The 19,042-nt window shown below is 42.7% G+C and overlaps 1 protein-coding gene across 1 annotated transcript in view; it reads right to left on the bottom strand.

Annotated features, from left to right (window-relative positions):
• Positions 1-338: 338 nt before the first annotated feature.
• The window catches only part of FGF3 (fibroblast growth factor 3), a 42,824-nt gene continuing 24,120 nt past the window's right edge, over positions 339-19,042 (bottom strand). Inside the window, exons 2-3 of the mRNA XM_069623445.1 lie at positions 11,091-11,194; positions 339-3,988 (exon numbers count right to left, since the gene is read on the bottom strand). Coding sequence (XP_069479546.1) covers positions 3,656-3,988; positions 11,091-11,194 — 437 coding nt within the window. The 3' untranslated portion in view covers positions 339-3,655. The remainder of the gene's footprint in view (positions 3,989-11,090; positions 11,195-19,042) is intronic.

The raw sequence follows: 19,042 nt of genomic DNA, 5'->3' as shown, positions 1-19,042 counted from the left end.
GCACACCATTGCCAGTCATGAATCATGTAATGCGCAGTCCAGATCTACGATAGGAATTCACAGAATCTTAGTGACTGAAAAATGTGTTTTATTTATAATTAAACAACTGGAAACGGGAGATCAGTTGACATTGAGGGGCAGACAAATGGTTAAAGAAATATACTTTCTGTAGCATGGAATGCTGGGGTTGCAAAGTTCCTACTTGGAAGGCATCCCATAGCGGGTGTGATGTGTTCAGGCAAAATGTAGTGGACGTTATTGCATCATCAGACCATTCTCCTTCATAATATGTTTGCTGTTTAATGTAAAACATTTTGGAAAAATGCACACCCTCAAACTCGAGTTCTTTTTTTTATTGAAGACAGTGCATTTACCTTTCTGCATGACTTAGGTGATGAAATATGTTCTCAGCACAGCAATATTCTGAGGTGTGTGCCACTTAGCTCCATTTTAAAATATCTCGGGAATATTGCCCGGACTGCAAATTATTTATTACAAATAAATACATAAACATAACGAATCTTGCATTGTAAGTGATGTAACCTGTAACATTAAAGACACCATATATGAAGCAAGTAAAAGTAACCAAGGGTCTGATTTACAAAAGTGTTTTACAACGGCATTATACCATTGAAAACCCATTTTGAAATCAGGCCCTGCGTGTCTTAATTTACTTGTTTTTACTAAATGAAGGAAATTCGATCCAAACATATGTATGTATTTAAACAAGAGTTTTTATTGGGTATGGATTTAATATTAAGGGGGGTGGAGCGCTTTTAACGTGGAGGGAAGCCCAATTGTACCTCTAGGCACTGTTCCAATCGGCCTACTTAAACATTTAATACTCACTCCACCTGGCCCGGAAGGTGTTCCTTTCTGTTTTGATCTATTTCATGACTGTTTAATTTAATATGCGATGATTTTTTGTTTTCTTCATTACTCAAATTAGTTATTTGACTGATTTATTTTCAGTATTCTAATTTGTTGCATAGTTGAGTTCACTGTCTATATATATTGTTACGAGTATATATACACATGAGAATATGCTAGCGGGTGCTGTCCAGTGCAGTGGAGAAGACGCCCCTCTAAAACAACCATCAAAACTGTCATGTGTGACGTCACCAGTAAGGTAAGGGTGCTGTGTTAAGGTCGCTGGCAGCTTAACTCCGAAACGTCGTTACTTTTCTGGGCAGACAATGCATATTACCATTGCAGAGTATGCCATAAAAACGAACAACCTATATTTTTCCTGTATTGATAAGGCTGCTGCAAGGAACGTTTGGGGGCTACAAACCCAGTCCTCCTTTTCTGGAGTGATGGACACGTGGCACGACCATGTGTCTCAGTGGGGTGCAGTTTCTTATCTTCAGAGTCAAGGATGGGTATTTGCCTCAGAAAAATCATTGCAAACATTATGGCAAGCCATGGTTATCTATAAGGATCCAGACAAAAAACTATGAATATGCATGGTCTGTTAATAACCATAATGAAAGCATGGCATCAAAGGTACAGTGGGATTCATTAACCAAATCTTCCTCGCACTACCCTTCCAGTTTACACACCAGCCAATCTGATTTACTCATAAAAAGCCAATCATGAAATCAAAATTTAAGGTTATGAAATTTAATGCAATATCTCAAATGTCTTCATTTCAGTTCCCTGTTCACATGTAATAAATGTATGTAGCACACTGTGTTTAGATTGGCAGGTAAATTGGCACAATACTGAGCAGACAGGCAGGCAGGCTCAGGTCAATGTTAGCACTGTGGCAACGTCCTGAAAAGCCATACAATATAACTGTCTGCTTCTGGCCTCTTTTGATCTAAGTCTGTTGTCCTTCAATTATTTCTCAAATCAGTTCAGTTCCTAAAAATGTCCGTCTTTTTGACTGGTAAAAGGTTAGTACTTATGCTCTTCAAAGAGCTAGAATATTTTCTTTTCTTTTTTACTCCAGAGCTGTTTTGCTGCCACTTGCAAAGTATCCCTGGTGCCCATTGTTTCTAGATAATATAATGGCATGACTGTGATATCTGAATTTAACCAGGGGCGTTGCTGGGGGGAGGGCTAAGGGGGCTATAGCCCCTGATCTTTTGGTTGTAGCCCCGGATAGAATCTCAGGAGCTACAGCCAAAAGACTAGCTAGCCCCCAGTCCCAACAGTTCTGACATCAGCTTAGCCCCGGGTCTTTTCCAGACCTAGCAACTCCCCTGAATTTAACAAAAGGGAATTAAAAAAAAAAAATTAGCACGACTAACCTACCCAAAAGTCCAAAAAACAAAAAGGGCCTGATTTAAAAATGCCATTTTCAATGAGAAAATCCCATTGGAAAAGCCTTTGTCAATCAAGCCCAAAGTGTGTGCTTATTCAGTGCTCATAGCTACATTTATAGTCACATTTGAAAACAATTATTGCCAGTGATCATAGCTCTTTCACATCTGTTTTTGCATTCGTTGGTCTCTTGGCATCCAATAAATAATTTTACTGTATCAGAGGAATCCCATTTTAGCCAGACCAAAAGCATAGTTTAAAAAGAAAACTAAAACAATATGCAAACTTGCAAAGAGGATGCTGTTAGCATGTTAATTCATATTTGTAGTAGTATCTTTCAAGCTACAGCACAGTATCCTAATAATCTCTGAAAGATAACATGGGCTTTTTTGAAAGCATTTAAATGGACAGCATCTGTACATTCCCTTTGGGGGCGAGGGGATGAAATTAGCAAGCGAGTCCCATGTTTTGATTCTCTTCCTCCATTTTACGTAAATGCATATTTTCATACAGTATATTTGCGGCCACATACCAATGGCCCATACGTTAATATTGACTTAATTCATTATTTGGTGTGGACGTTAAAATCTATGTTTTTTTAAATGAATATAAAATTCTGTCTATTATTTACAGGCATGTATTTAAATAACACATCAAGACAATATGGAAAGTCTTTGAACTTTAATTAACAATTCTAGCACATTAGGTAACTGACAGAACGTCTGACTTAAACTAATCCTTTTTATTTCAGTTTGTCATAACTTCACGGGCAGAGCTGATTTGATACAGTGGTTGAAGTTATCAAAAGAACAGTACAAAATAATAAATACATATAGGGTACAAACTGAACTGCTCCCAGGGATGTCCCCAGAAAGCTGTAGCTTCATATAGTCACTTTCGGATGTCTTAAAGTTCTTCTAACTTGCAAATTGACCTTCTTCTGTAGCTGCCCCAGTCAACAGTGGCTCAGAGGGCGTTACTGGGCTTCCTCAATAATTTCTCTGCTGTTGATCAAAAGTGTGGATTGTGAAAGTGCTATGTTCTTATGAAACACGTGTCCATTTGATTGTTTCACAAGACATATAGGCGCCAGATCCACCAAGGATCCTACTATGGACAAGGAGACCCTAAGCAGGCGGAGACAGGATCAATGTCGTAGATGATAGAATGGTGAAAGGACACCTTGGAATATAAAGACCTTCTTCCAGGGTATATGTGTTATGGATCACATCTTTCCAAAACATTCATAGGTAAACAGGTGTCGTAGCATGGCCATCATGTCACAGTGATATTGATGTAATCACTTCCAATTTCAGAGTTGTCCATGCAGGTTCCACATCAAAGTTAAGGGCACTTTTAACTTTTAATTTTTTACCACCTTGTCAGTTCAGTGACCCCTCTTCTTCCTCTCATTCCTGTTGGGAGGCTTTACGATGCTCTCTCTGTATGGAGCATTTGTGTGGAATAGCCGGACCATGTCATGGTCCTTATTGTCCAATACTCTGGGGAGGAAGAGGGAGGATTTCTGTGTCCTGCGGGTTTTGAAGCCTCGCCGCGGTCGACCTTTGCCATTGATGGAAACATACCAGAGTCTCTCTGCACTGGCTTTGCGTTTAGTCCCAGCTCCGGTAGGCACTGTCCGGTATATCCGGGAGGCGTACGTGTTGTAGCCCAGTTCATGAATTCTCTCCACAAACTCACATTCTGCATTGTAGGACTCCTGGAGGGGAAAGAACATAAGGAACATCAGTGTGGATTCACAATCAAAGCCGTACAGGTGATGCGCGTACACAATACTTCCCACATTGAACGACTGCAAATGTCCTGACTTTGGATAAACTGTGTCTCGTATATAGACTGTACATACAATTATCCGTCTACGACAGGCTACATGACAAAAACACCTTCTCTGCGATTTGTCCAGCTCTTTGGCAGAATTAAATGCTGGTCTCTCTAACAAAGCAATTCAAAGCTGGCCGCTTGGCTTTCAAGACAGCTAAGTATAGGCAGGCGACCAGACATAACAAGGTGTTTTCTTAACAATGGCTTTGTTAAAATGACTCATAAGGCAAACAGAATTAGTATAGGCCTTGGCCCAAAGTCTGACCACATACTTGCTCTGTTTCTTGAAACTAGTCCATGAAATGCAACGACACATTTATGGTAAGGGACAAGTTGGGGCAATCACATTTTCAATTCCGGTTGCAATTCATTGTTTGACAGAAGCCATGTGACTGGTAAGGAGCAAATGAAACAGCCTACTGTTTCACACTATGTAATATACGAATGTAACATATTACTGCTCATGCATTTTTATATTTTATCCACACATAAGTGTGAAATTATATGTTCTCCTCAAAAATCATATTGTAGTTTTTACAGTCTGAGGGAAATATTGAGTTCTCAGACAAAATCTGCCATTGCCCTCTGATATCTCATGCAGCAGAACCCTGTTCTATTCCCACAAAAAAAGGGTCCATGATCAAACAATAAACAATAGATATTCAGACCTACACAATCCAAGAAGGCTACCAAACATGCCAGGGGCACAGGCTCGGAAGGTGTATGACCCACAGCCTCCATCTTCATGAGATTATTAGAAGTCTGTATTTTCACAATGTAATTCAATATTTTGGAAACTAACTCTGGCAAAATCATACCATAGCTAACACATTTCCTATTTCAATTATCTTTATATATTTTGTTATATTCTGGAGAGATTATAACTTTATGTGAACTGTACTTATGAAGAAAAAGCAGCACCACTTAACTAGAATATTGCATTTATCCATGCGTCGCTATGGAGTTAGCAAATGGGTGGTGTGTGGGGATACAGTAATGTATTAATTTGATTCTGTAATTCACACAAACATGTGTGAATTTCACTTCTCCGACTCTGCCAATTCCTGGATCCACTCATTCCTGAGCAATAGATCCATGAGGGTCTTCTCACCGCTGGCATCAGCGGATCCCTCCCCTATTCACTGTGGCATTCCTCAAGGCTCGTGTGTATCCCCTACGTTGTATAACGTATTCACCAAGCCCCTCTTCGATGTGCTTGACTATCTGGGTGTCTCCTACACTAACTACGCGGATGACACCCAGATACTCATCCCTATCACAGGAGACTACACAGCTGACACCAAAGCCCTTAACGATGTTTACTCGGTCATCCAGGCCTGGATGGCACAGCACGAACTTTGCCTTAACGATGATAAGACTGAGCTCTTACTTTTAGGATCAAATCATCGGCTCAACAAACTAGACCAAACCTACAAGTCCTTCATTATTGACGGCAATGACATTAAAGTCTCCAAAGATACTAAGATGCTAGGGGTCTATCTTGACTCCTCACTTTCTCTGAACAGACAAATAAATGCAGTTAGGTCAGCTTCGGCCCATACCTGCAAACTTATCACTGCCTGTAAACCCTTCCTAAATTCCACCAACTGTATCACACTCGCCAGAACTCTTGTTATGGCCAAAATTGATTACTGTAGTGCTCTCTACCTAGGGACCAGTCAGTCTAACCTTAATAAATTGCAAATTGTACAAAATAATGCCTTAAGGGCAGCCTTAAACATCCCGAGATGCTCTCATATCTCCTCCGTCAGATTGGACTTACGCTGGCTCCCGGTAAGACAGAGAATTGTCCTGAAAACCCTAGCTTTGACTCACAAATGTCTGGGCAACAACGCCCCACCTTACCTGTCCGCTAGCGTCTCACGCCACACCTCCACTCGACCTACCAGAGCAGCCCAAACTCACAGCCTTATCGTGCCTAGATGCAAACTCCAGAAAGCTGATGGGGTGAGCTTCCCCGTCCTGGCCTCCAAACTCTGGAACTCCTTGCCCACACCTATCAGAATTGAACCATCATTCCACTCCTTCAAGAACAATTCTAAAACATGGCTGCTCTCCCAAGACTCATGAGACCTTGACACAGTCCAGACTCCATGTGGGGTACAGGACTGAATATACATTTTCTCTCTGCTCTGTCTGTGTATTATACGCTGTTAATGGTACCCTTCGGTACATGTATATATGCTGTATATTTTTGTAACTCACTGTAACTACTGCTTTTTGTAACATGTTTAAGATTATGTACATATATATATGCTGTATATTTTTGTAACTTCTGTAACTACTGCTTTTGTAACACGTTTAAGAGTATGCGCCCGGTTGCCCCTTGGCCTGGTTTTTTGCGCTTTATAAATAAAATCAAATCAAATCAAATGAAATACACACTTACACACACACACACCCACACACATGCATAGAGCATTAGACCTGCCATTATCAATAGCAGCAGAAGATGAATGCACTAGTCAAAGATGGCTGCCCCAATTAGACAGCAATGTATTAATCTTAAGGGATGGCAAAAGAGATGCACAAACACTAAAAATCAGGATGGCAGAGAAGGGGATCAAGCCACAGGGTTAATTGCATTCAGAGGAATTGCATTCAGAGGCAATTTAATAGGAAAATGTTGCTACAATGAACACAACTGAAGATAAATAAATAAATTCATAATATTTTTGTCATTACAATTTAAAGAAGCACATGGGACGTTCATGAAATAGCAAACTGTGAGAGCAAGATTTTGGGATGATTTAATTACTGTGGAAAGAAAGTTGGTGATATTGCCAAAAAGCTTTGACCAATCTTTAAAGTCCCATGGTGAAATAGTAGAGGGTAACGGATAAGTCAAATTCCAAAGCTATCTTTGAAGTCATGTCTTACATTTTGTGGATGAAATTATATATATATATAAGGTTGTTGACATTCCGTGTGCATTGACAAGAATTAATGTATTTAGTTACTTAATGGATACATACTTTAACAGCAAATGCCTTCATTGAAATCAGCCTTACATTTGAAATGACAGCACTCACCACTTAAGAGTTTTAGCTTGATAGTGCTAAAAGATATTTTTACATATATGTTAATTATTTAAGCAGTATTATTGCCGATATCTACATGCAATATGGGAAGGCTCTTAATGACCAGTATTGACAAGGGGTCTGTGCAATGTAACATTAGTTATGTTATGTTAATTTATTTATACCGCGCACCAAGGGCCCGGATGCATACATGTGCTCTACTCAAAGGCAGATGTTAAAACACAACAGAACACACCCAAAACAAATCAGAGAAATGAGCCAGCAAAGTATTCAGTCATAATTTCGGATGCACTACCTAATCAAATACGTTTGTAACTTCTTAAACATTTCCCATGACTCAGCCCTATGAGGTACAGCGAGATTAAGTTCCATGCCTTAGGCGCAGCTGCAAAAAGGCACTTTTACTGACCATAGTCAATTTAGACCTTGAGACCACCAGTAGATTGATATCATTGGATCACGAAGATCTCACCACAGGCTTTCTCCTCAGAGTTTCCACCAGATATTCAGGGCTTATCCCTGCCAGGCACTTGTGCGTTATAGTCAACAGGCGGTGAGATATTCTGGTTTCAATAGGAAGCCAGTGCAGGTCTCTTCTAGCCTGCGATATGTGGGTTTATTTTATCAATCCTTCCACTGCTCGCACTGCACTATTTTGGATTACCTGTAGCCTAGCACAATACCCTATGCGGATTCCTATCACAGGGCTACTACAATAAGTAATGTGTGTGCAATGATGGTCCTGGCCTTTGTAACACAACGTTTCTTTTCGAAAGGTGCAGTCACATCTGGCACAGTAGCTTGATTTGATAAGCAGATGCAGATACAAGGCTATTCACCTGTGCTTGCATGTTCAATGCTTGTTCCAGGTTTACACCCAGTGTCTCCACCTTCTGTTGAGTCACGATCCTACATCCTGCCACTAGTAAGTGTTGGTAATCTGGATCTAGCTTGTGTATCCAGAGCCTACCACCATCAACTCTGCCTTCTCATCATTTAGTGCCAGGCCGTTTTTTACCATCCATGCCTGAATCATCCCATACACTTCATTGATGTTATTTACATCCTCTTCATATAACCCAGATAAGGTAATTACGCATTGTGTGTCATCCACATAATTTGTATATCATATTCCGTTATTCTCGAGCGAGTGGTACAGTGAAGATACTACATAAATATGGGGAAAGGCACGCACCCTGTGGAACCCTATACTGAATTTGTTCAGGGGTTGCCTCTGCACTGCTACTACCTACCCTTACCAGTCTGTTTTCCAAAAAGGACTTCACGCAAGCTGCTGTGCTATTAGAAAAATATGCTACCTTCTGCAGTCTTTCGATCAGTAGAGAGTGATCCACCAGATCGAAAGTGGTCAACAGATCTTGTAGCATGAGGCGAACTATTTGCCCCATGTCCATCGATTGTAGCATGGTCGACTTCAGGTCCAACAGGGCTGTCTCTGTGCCATAACCCTGCCTGAACTCAGACTGCCATTTGTTCAAGATGTCCTTGTTAACCAGATGATCTCGAATCTGCTCACCACACGATCGAGTATTTTAGGCAGGAAAGGTGTGTTGTAATATGTCTATAGTTTGCTGGGGCCAATGGGTCAAGCCCTGCTTTTTTTAGAAGTGTCATAATCCACACATTCTTCAATCCAACAGGCACATAACTCTCATTGAAGGATTGATTGACAAATAAACTTCAAGTGATTCAAAATAATGCTCTCAGAGCCACATTAAACATCCCTAAAAGAAACCACATTTCACTGGCCCGGCGCGGGGCTCTTTGGTTCCCTGTCAAAGAAAGGATTACCTTCAAGATGCTAGCCATAACATATAAGTGCTTGGCTCTCACAGTCCCACGTTACCTGTCTGCAAAAATGTTCAGAGCTACCTCATCCACACACAAGAGAGCGCATCACACCAACCAGCTGACATTCCCACAATAAAAAGGGCCAAAGTAGGAAGCGCCAACTTGCCTCACATTGCTCACAAACAATGGAATGCCTAACCCAACTCCCTCAGAACTGAGACTTTACATATGTCCTTTTGGAAAACACTGAAAACCATTCTCTTTAATTAAACCACTCCCGCTACACCATTTGTCAGGCCCTAGTCCCACCTTCACAGACTCCCTCCATATCCTGCCCTGCTGTATCATCCTTCCTTACTATGTGACATCATTGTTCATTTACTTTTATGTTAACTCACTGCTAGCGGGTTCACTGTAACCACAAACAACAGTCACGCTGTATCTTTTGCCTCCCTTGTTTTTCCTTCCCCTCTGATGTTTTTCATGTAACTAAGTAAACCTTCTTGTAACAGTGTCGCGATGCCCTTGGGCTGCCTGTGCGCTATATAAATGCAATAAATAAATAAATAAATACATTTAGTTATGGGCCCTATTAAGGATGGAAGGCAGGCCTTAAATTTAATTGCCGGCCAAACATCGCCTTTACAGCTAGTAGGTTTAAGCTTCATGACAAACATCGATTTTACAGCTAGTAGGTTTAAGCTTCATGACGATGTTTGTCTCTCTATTTCTGTTTCAGTTTTAAAACTACATTCTTTGCCTATATCCATCTGAGCAGTCTCTTCAATGTTGTTTCCTATGCTTTCAATCCCCTCCAACAAACTCAATGATCTGCTCTTGGTCTTAATACTTTCCTTGATTTTATAAAGTTTGTTAAACATTGCCTCTTGAATTGTAATGCACCACGCACCATCTATAATGGGACCCTCCAGTTCTTTCGGATAGGGATTCTGTAACTCCCTCAAGATCTTGGAAAGCTCATGAGAGTCCTGCTCTGCATTAGATAGTCTAGTGTCATACGTGACTTTTTTTAGCTTCAATGATAGCCAATTTATACAGCTTCGCTGTACACTCATATATGCCTCCTTGTCTTCACATGATCCACTAGGTTTCCAGGTCTTAAAACATTTCCTCTTATCAACGTTTAGCCTGTGTAATTCAGGTGAGTACGACATGTTCATCTTTTTTTACATGGCAATAATCTCGTTTTCAACGGGGCAAATCTATTAACGGCTTTGGAGATTGATATGACTGATATGTTTGGGATATTTCTTCTCTGTGAAAGTGAAAGATAGTGAGCTAAAGACTCTGGGTAAGTCTTTCGTAACCAGGACTAATGTCTGGCAGAGAGACTCCCAGGACCCCCTTGTCAATTTGCATATTTAAGTAACTTTGGGTCTCACCCTAAGTTACTAGGGGAATCCAGACGTGGACCCCTTGCTCACTATTCTTAGAGAGGCACAGCTCCTCCCTACTGATGAGGTCCAACCAGACCGAAACACGTGTCTGGGGATGCTGTTGGTACTCTTGTTCAGAGGAGAATTGCCTAGCATTTCGGTGCTGGACTGCCCCAGGGCAAGACAATGACTGATATGTTTGGGATATTTCTTCTCTGTGAAAGATAGTGAGCTAAAGACTCTGGGTAAGTCTCTCGTAACCAGGACTAATGTCTGGCAGAGAGACTCCCAGGACCCCCCCTTGTCAATTTGCACCTTTTTTTACATGGCAATGATCTTGTTTTCAATGGCCAATTCTATTAACGGCTTTGGAGAAAGTCAGATGCTGGTATGCATTCGCTACCTCAGTAGTAAGGACTAAGTTTACTACCTCCCTATTCGGGGGAGCGATTTACAGTTCCAATGCCTCTGGGGAGAGTTTCTGCAGATTCCTGGAAGTGATCCATGATCTACTCATTGGTATTGTCTCAGGAGGATAGCTCAGCGGCAACGTGCTCACCTTGTAAGCAAGATGACACGGAGCAACACAGGTTCAATCCCTGGGTCCATGCTTAGAAACCTCTGGGTATTAAGCGCGTTATAAATTACCGATAATATCATATCATAACCCAAACAAAAAACAGTTCTCTTTGCAGCGAATAGAACTTACTGAAGCATAGAGTCTCCCCTTCTTGTTCATCGCCAGATATCGGCCAGAGAACAAGCCTTTAATGGCGACAATGCCAACATCCACTGCCGTTATCTCCAGTATGCCTACAAAGAAAAGCACAAGGAAGGGGGTCATTAAAGCGCACATCAGTAAAAAAAAAAAAAGGGTACTGATATCGTAGAAGAGTTATTCATATTCACAATCAAACACAGCAGTGATAAGACATGCAATATATAATGGGCAGATATGTAATTCTGTTAACTTCGTATCACGTGTGCTTCAACATTTGCCATGGATGATGTTACCATTATGTTGCTGATTGGAGTAATATTATTCTAATAACACATTAAATAGGAACATTCCCTTGCTGCAAAAAGCAACTGCTTTCCCAGATAGCATTTTTTGAATCAGCAGTAAGTAAACTGACACTTAGCCTATCAGACGCAAGCTCCAAACTGAGAACCTAAAATCACAAAGACCTGAACTCTAACCCTAAACCAAGTGTCTCAAGATCAAGATGAACACACGAGCTGAAATGAACCCCAAAAGCCCCACTGCTGATGCCAAGCCTACTAGACACGAATCCTGCCTTGACTAACACTAATTACCTGCACCAGAAGACCCAAACTCCGTATGCAAAACGTTCACCACAGCATCACACGCCAATGATGTCAAATAATGACTCCAAACACTGTGCCACCATTGATGTCATATAATGCCTCCAAACACTGTTCCGTAACCAATACACCTCACATCATTTCACCAAAGCCTGTGACTTTCCCAAAGGACCATGTAGGACTAAAAACACAGTGCCCTAAACAAAAGGCCCAATATCATGAGTAATTATAATCGCATGTCATGACTCCAGACACCCAGACTTTTAAATATCCAGGGACCGATTCTCAAAGACCTTGCAAGGAAGTAACTCTGCTTTACTCTTGGCGAGAGAGCACTCCATTCACAAAGAAGGTACCTGACTTACACTAGTGTTACTTTCTTTTTCTAGCAGTCAGTCACTGTTCCCCCTTTGCAACGTCTTCATGAATATACTAGTGTATTTACTAGCCCCCCAGAGTCATAACCCAAAGGCCATTTATCACGAGTCCAAAAAAGTGCCTTTTAAAACCCCTATAGACTCCAAGGGCCTTCTGGATCTATGTTCTTGATTTTACACATACATACAATTTTTGTCTCTGATTCAGGGGGAATGGTGTTAAGTTCACTTGAGGTAAGAACTCACAGACCCAAAATTGTTGCAAGCCATATCAAAAGTTTCATGGCCACGTTAATCCATGCCCTCGCCTTGTCTGACATGATATCATAGGGACGTTTAGTGCCAGGATCTACACGTAGACTGTGCTGCACACACAGCCGGGAGAGCCAGGGTGGGAGAGCCAGGGGTGGGCCGGGCCAGGACCGAGCCTGAGTATCTGTCCTGGTTCTACGAGCCTAGCACAGGCCAAGCCAAACTTGTCTGGTGGATGGGCGGGGGTGGGAGAGATGGTTGTGCTTGGAGAGGAGGTTGGTAGGGGCACTGCCAGTCCTGCAGTCCAGAGAGTTTTCTCTTTGGGACAATTTATTTATGTATTTATTTGTTTGCATTGGCATAGCGCACTTACAGCCCAGAGGCATTGAGGCGCTGTTACATGAGATTTGTAGGAAGTGGTAACATGTGATCAGGGTGGTCTCTTAGGTACAGGTACATTAATAGTAGGTGACTTCATTATGACAGGTGAGGTCAAATGGAAGGGCATTGTGGCACTGGAGTATAGGATAGGGATAGTAATGTGATTTTTTTTATGGGGTGGGAGGCTGGGCCAGAGAACAAGGGGATGCTTGTGCATTGGGGTGACAGCATAAGCATAATATTTTATATAGTGTTTCGCACCCATAGGTCCCATCGAGCTCAAATAACAGAAGACATTATTATCCCCCAGAGTGGTCCTCGTTTTATCGATCTCAGAAGGATGAAAGGATGAGTTGACCCTGCCGGGATTCGAACCTGTCGCAGCAGGCTGCACACAAATATCAGGGGCGAGAGCTTAGCTCGCTGTGCTATCTGACCGGCATACGGGAGAGAAGGGGGTGTAGGGGTTGGCAGCATGAAGACAGGCGGCCTGGACAGGAAGTCAGGCACCTGGCTCCTATACGTGCTGCCAGCTGTCAGGAGCAAGGCTTTAAAAAAACAAATCAGATTGGGTGCAGAAAGCTGGGGCTTTTGGTTGGCCCAGAGGAGGGTCAGGCCAGAGACCCACCGGGCTCTCTCAACTCAATGCCCACACTGCTTACACTGACTGTACCACGCAGGCTTTGTATGAGCGCGATAGAGATAACCCATTAATATCAAAAAAGAACCATCATTCACGGTTTATAAGAAACTGCTAAAAACCTGGTTATTTAACCAATACTAGTACCTATAGACAGGATTCCGTTCCACTGTATACTGTTGTGAATATCTGGAAATTGTATCTTTGCACCAACTGTCCACTATTCATGTAATGTAACTATTTGTAATGATGTTTCTTATTAATTTCTAAGCTGTCTTATAACCACGCTGTGACACCCGAGGGTCTGGGCGTGTAACAAATAAAAAAATAATAAATAAAATAAAATATCAATATCAATGCTGGGCCATGTTACAGAAACTCGGCAACAATGCTGGTGTGATTAGTACAAGCGTAAAAAAAAACATATTCGTTCAATCCATTTTTGCACTAGGGCAAAATTTGCCCTAGTCCTAACAACGAGGAAGCTGAGGTAGGAAGTATAACTCAGGGGCAACACGCTTGTTTGGGAAGCAAGACACTGCAGTGCAACACAACGTCGAACCCTGATTTCACTATAAACAGCAGTTTGCCTTGATTAATTCAAGGAATATGTTTTTTGCACTGGAGCAATGATTGCCCTAGTTTTAATTGAACTTGTGCTAACGCACTTTTTCTGTAGCAGCACGTGCTGTGTTACATGGCTAATATTATCAACTGTACAACATGCACTATACAGCAGCATGTTCCATGTAACTGTGTTCTGTAATTAATGGCACGCTCACTGCTGAGTTGCATGTCACGAATGAAAGCAGGGTTGGCAAGTTAATATTTTGTTGCATCTTTACAATTTTAATCTAAAGTTGTTCCTGTAACAACTTTTTTTTCAGTATATTTCACTTGTAGGTTTTGAAATAGGGCACTGAACTATGACAGGAAGAGACGGGGAGAGGGGCTGGAGTGTAGATATGAAGAGGCAGGGGGGAGAGGGGCTGGAGTGTAGATATGAAGAGGCAGAGGGAGAGGGGCTGGAGTGTAGATATGAAGAGGCAGGGGGGAGAGGGGCTGGAGTGTAGATATGAAGAGGCAGGGGGAGAGGGGCTGGAGTGTAGATATGAAGAGGCAGGGGGAGAGGGGCTGGAGTGTAGATATGAAGAGGCAGAGGGAGAGGGGCTGGAGTGTAGCTATGAAGAGGCAGTGGGAGAGGGGCTGGAGTGTAGATATGAAGAGGCAGAGGGAGAGGGGCTGGAGTGTAAATATGAAGAGGCAGAGGGAGAGGGGCTGGAGTGTAAATATGAAGAGGGAGAGGGGCTGGAGTGTAGATATGAAGAGGCAGGGGGAGAGGGGCTGGAGTGTAGATATGAAGAGGCAGGGGGAGAGGGGCTGGAGTGTAGATATGAAGAGGCAGGGGGAGAGGGGCTGGAGTGTAGATATGAAGAGGCAGGGGGGAGGGGCTGGAGTGTAGATATGAAGAGGCAGAGGGAGAGGGGCTGGAGTTTAGCTATGAAGAGGCAGGGGAGAGGGGCTGGAGTGTAGATATGAAGAGGCAGAGGGAGAGGGGCTGGAGTGTTGTTATGAAGAGGCAGAGGGAGAGGGGCTGGAGTGTAGATATGAAGAGGCAGAAGGAGAGGGGCTGGAGTGTAGATATGAAGAGGCAGGAGGGACAGGGGCTGGAGTGTAGATATGAAGAGGCAGAGGGGAGAGGGGCTGGAGTGTAGATATGAAGAGGCAGGGGGAGAGGGGCTGCAGTGCAGATATGAAGAGGCAGGGGGAGAGGGGCTGGAGTGTAGATATGAAGAGGCAGGGGGAGAGGGGCTGGAGTGTAGATATGAAGAGGCAGGGGGAGAGGGGCTGGAGTGTAGATATGAAGAGGCAGGGGGGAGGGGCTGGAGTGTAGATATGAAGAGGCAGAGGGAGAGGGGCTGGAGTGTAGCTATGAAGAGGCAGGGGAGAGGGGCTGGAGTGTAGATATGAAGAGGCAGAGGGAGAGGGGCTGGAGTGTTGTTATGAAGAGGCAGAGGGAGAGGGGCTGGAGTGTAGATATGAAGAGGCAGAAGGAGAGGGGCTGGAGTGTAGATATGAAGAGGCAGGAGGGACAGGGGCTGGAGTGTAGATATGAAGAGGCAGAGGGGAGAGGGGCTGGAGTGTAGATATGAAGAGGCAGGGGGGAGAGGGGCTGGAGTGTAGATATGAAGAGGCAGGGGGAGAGGGGCTGCAGTGCAGATATATCAATGTGTTTGAGTCGCCACTGGATAAATACTGTTCGTAAAAATACATTTAATGCACTTTCATTTAAACTTAACATATTTAAAATCAACCTTTCTAGACACTATCTAATGTGTTCTTTGTGAGATGTAAAGCTGGGTCCCAGGATCCCAAAGAAAAGCCCTTTGTCTTTCCCGCACAGGGATGTCTGGGTCAATGTTTAGAATAACCTATGAACAAAACATGCCTTTTGTTTTAGATCCGCCGTTTTTTTATTCATCCTTAAAGGTACTGGGCCTGGTTTACAAAAGCGTTTTCCTATGGGAAACCCCCATTCAAAAACGATTTGAAAACCAGCCCCAATATACTGTTACTGAGTATTTATTAGGTCATTGCAGGAATTAACCTGTGAGAAGATGTCAACATTTTACTTACCCAATAGTGTACTAACCCTCGTAAGTACACTAACATGGATTTCTCACTATATACTAAATTGTGGAGTATACTTTTTTTTTAGCACATTCTTGTAAATCTAGCCTTCTCTTATTATGTCCCTCTCCTTCCGCTTCTGTCCTCCCCTCTCCTCTTTACATTCCTCTGCCCTCTCCTTCCCTCTGCCCTTCCCTTTCTTCTCCACTATCCTTCTCTTTCACATCTCTCCTCTCTCTCCTCTGTCTCCTCGTTGTCCTCTTCACGCTCCCTGATTAATCTTCCACTCATCTCTCTCCTCTCTGCACTTCTCGCCTTTCTACCGTTCTACTGTTGTCTTTCGGTCTTTTTCTGTCTCCCTCTCTCTATCCCACACACACTTACCTCTACTCCTTTCCTTTCCTATGTCTCTTCTCTCCTCTGACTTCTCTCGCTCTCTCCCCTTTTCTCTATTTTCTCTCGTCTCACCTCTCGCCTCACCTCTTCTCTTTTCTCTCTCTTTCTCTCAAACACAAACACACACCTTTACCTCCCCTTTCCTCTGTCTCTTGTTCCCTCTGTCTTTCTTCTCTATTTCTCCTCTTTCATCTCTCCCTTCTCTCCTCTCTCTCATTCTCGCTTTCTGTCATTCGCACACACACACACCCTTATGCCCCCTCCCATTTACTTTCCTCTTCTGGCTCGTCTCTCTTCTCTTTCTTATCTCTTCTCCTTCCTTCTCTCCTCTCTCTCACATCTACATTCACAGCACACACTTACCTCCCCTCATTTCCTTTCCTCACTCTCCTCTGTCTCCTCTGTCTCCTCTCGCTTCTTTCCTCAACTCCCTACTCTTCTCCCTCTCTCTCTGTCTCACACCCTCTCTCTTTCTGACACATACGCGCACTGCATACGTATCTACCCTTTTTTCTTCTACTTACAGAGCCTAGATAACAATTTCCCGAAATCAATAACCAAAATCTTAAATTACCCCTAAAATCAATACCTGTTCTGCAAGAAACCATCTGCTCAAATCCCCAATCCCCAAAAGACTCCTATATTCCATCGAAAAGGTGTTATGTTAAATCTCATTCCCACCAAATGAAAACAAAGCCACATTAGATCAGATTAGATTTTCAACTCAGATGAATTAAATGTGACTAAATCATGACCTGAGTTAGATTGCATTTTTCAGTTGAAGCCCAAAGTGACATAAACCAATTAATTGCAGATTGTACTGGTGCAAAATAAATCTTATGTTTAAACACCATGGGCCTGAATTAGAAAAGCGTTTCACAATGGGAAAATCCCATTAAAAACGCTCTGTTAATGAGGCACTTAGAGAATACGGGCACATGTTCCACGTGTCAACAATGGTGCGTGATTTACTGTTTAGAGGCACCATACATGTACATGAGTGATTGGGGTGTAGGCTTTCTCAAACAGGAGCTGGTGGCATGAAAATCAGAAGTGGTGTCCATTGACATGCTTTCTAAAGGCGTGAGTTTGGGTGAAAATGTTAGCAGCGACCATATTTCAGGGTTTGGGACTTCGGCCCTTGAAGTGTTGTCCACCTTTTGAGCTAGGCCATGTTCTACAAACTAAGAGGTTTATTTTTGGTCGGTGGAGCACTAGGGGCCACTATGAGGCATAATGTCTGTTTTTTTAGGAGGTATTCGTGTAGATACATTTGAGCTTGAGGCAGAGCCTCTTGAAGGTATCTCAATCCCTGAAATATGGTGGCTGCTAACATTCTCACCCAAACTCATGCTCCAATATAATGCTCTCAGAGCTGTCTGGGGCATGAAACGCTCCGATCACGATGCACACATCAGACGGGATGCTCATTGGCTCCCCATCAAAGCTCGTATTGACTTTAAACTTCTCACTATCACCCACCATTGCCTACACAGTACTGCCTCCCTACCTCATGAACCGTATCACTAAGAAACATAACACACGCAATCTCCGCTCCTCCCCCTCATCTCCCTTGGACATACCCAGATGTGCCAGGAAGAGAGCTGGTGGTGCCTGCTTTACCACCATCGCTCCCACACTTTGGAACGCCCTCCCTCAGCACATCCAGAATGAAGATAGTCTTATACTCTTCCGAAAGAAAACATTTTCCCAATTTAACAGATGCATGTAAGTCGTACAGCCCACTGTGCACATATGATCATGATTGACTATGTATGTAGAAATGTAACCTTACTGATCCTACCATACTGTAACTCACTATGTACTGCCTTCTTAGCACTTTGATACCTCTGGGTCTGGGCACTACCAATAAATACAATAAATAAATAAATAATCATTTACACTCGGGCATTCTTTGCAGCTGCAATCTGGATGCAGCCTTCTGGAAGATTTGAAGATCTATGAATTGGTGGTTAGGCACACAGAGGCAAAGGGAATGTGTGTACTATGTTAGGAATCCAAAACTGCTAAATTGGCTTCTTGTTTCATTATGAGGAATTAGCATCAAGGAAGATGGAGAAAGTAGTTGGCAGATGTTATCATGGATCAATTAAACACCAGAGAAGCCAGCCAACATCTTCTACACCTTCCACTCGGCAAACTCCGATGTACACAAACACAAGCATTTACCCACTGGACACGCAGGGCATGGAACCCACTTCCTCTGCACATATGCACTGCATCCTCCATCACCACTTTCAGAAAAAGCCTCAAAACATGCCTGCTTGCCCACACATAACCTTGCCCTCCTCCACTGCTACCACGTGTCTATCCTAATCTTCTTATACTTTCCTGAAAACATTTTGTAACTTCTTTCATCAACTCCCACCTTTTCAATATTTGAACCATCTAAGGTGCTGCAAGACCATCTGGGAAGGGACAGCTCTAAACAAAAATTCAAATAGATAAATAAATCTGCTTCTTAACTTGTGTGTCTATGCTGAGAACATTGAATGGGGCTCTGAATTTGAGGCTTCTAGTGATGGCTTCTCTTAGGCTATGATGTTCAAGAACAGATTACTTACATCAGGTGTTTTGCTGATGGGTTTCTAAAATAATATAAATATATATATTTTCTCAGAAGCTGATGTCTTTGTC

The sequence above is a fragment of the Ambystoma mexicanum genome, chromosome 11 (assembly GCF_040938575.1).
Source record: "Ambystoma mexicanum isolate Mex_15411 chromosome 11, UKY_AmexF1_1, whole genome shotgun sequence".
Lineage (NCBI taxonomy): Eukaryota > Metazoa > Chordata > Amphibia > Caudata > Ambystomatidae > Ambystoma > Ambystoma mexicanum.
The sequence above is the reverse complement of the archived record's forward strand: the minus strand, read 5'-3'. Positions and strand labels throughout refer to the sequence as shown.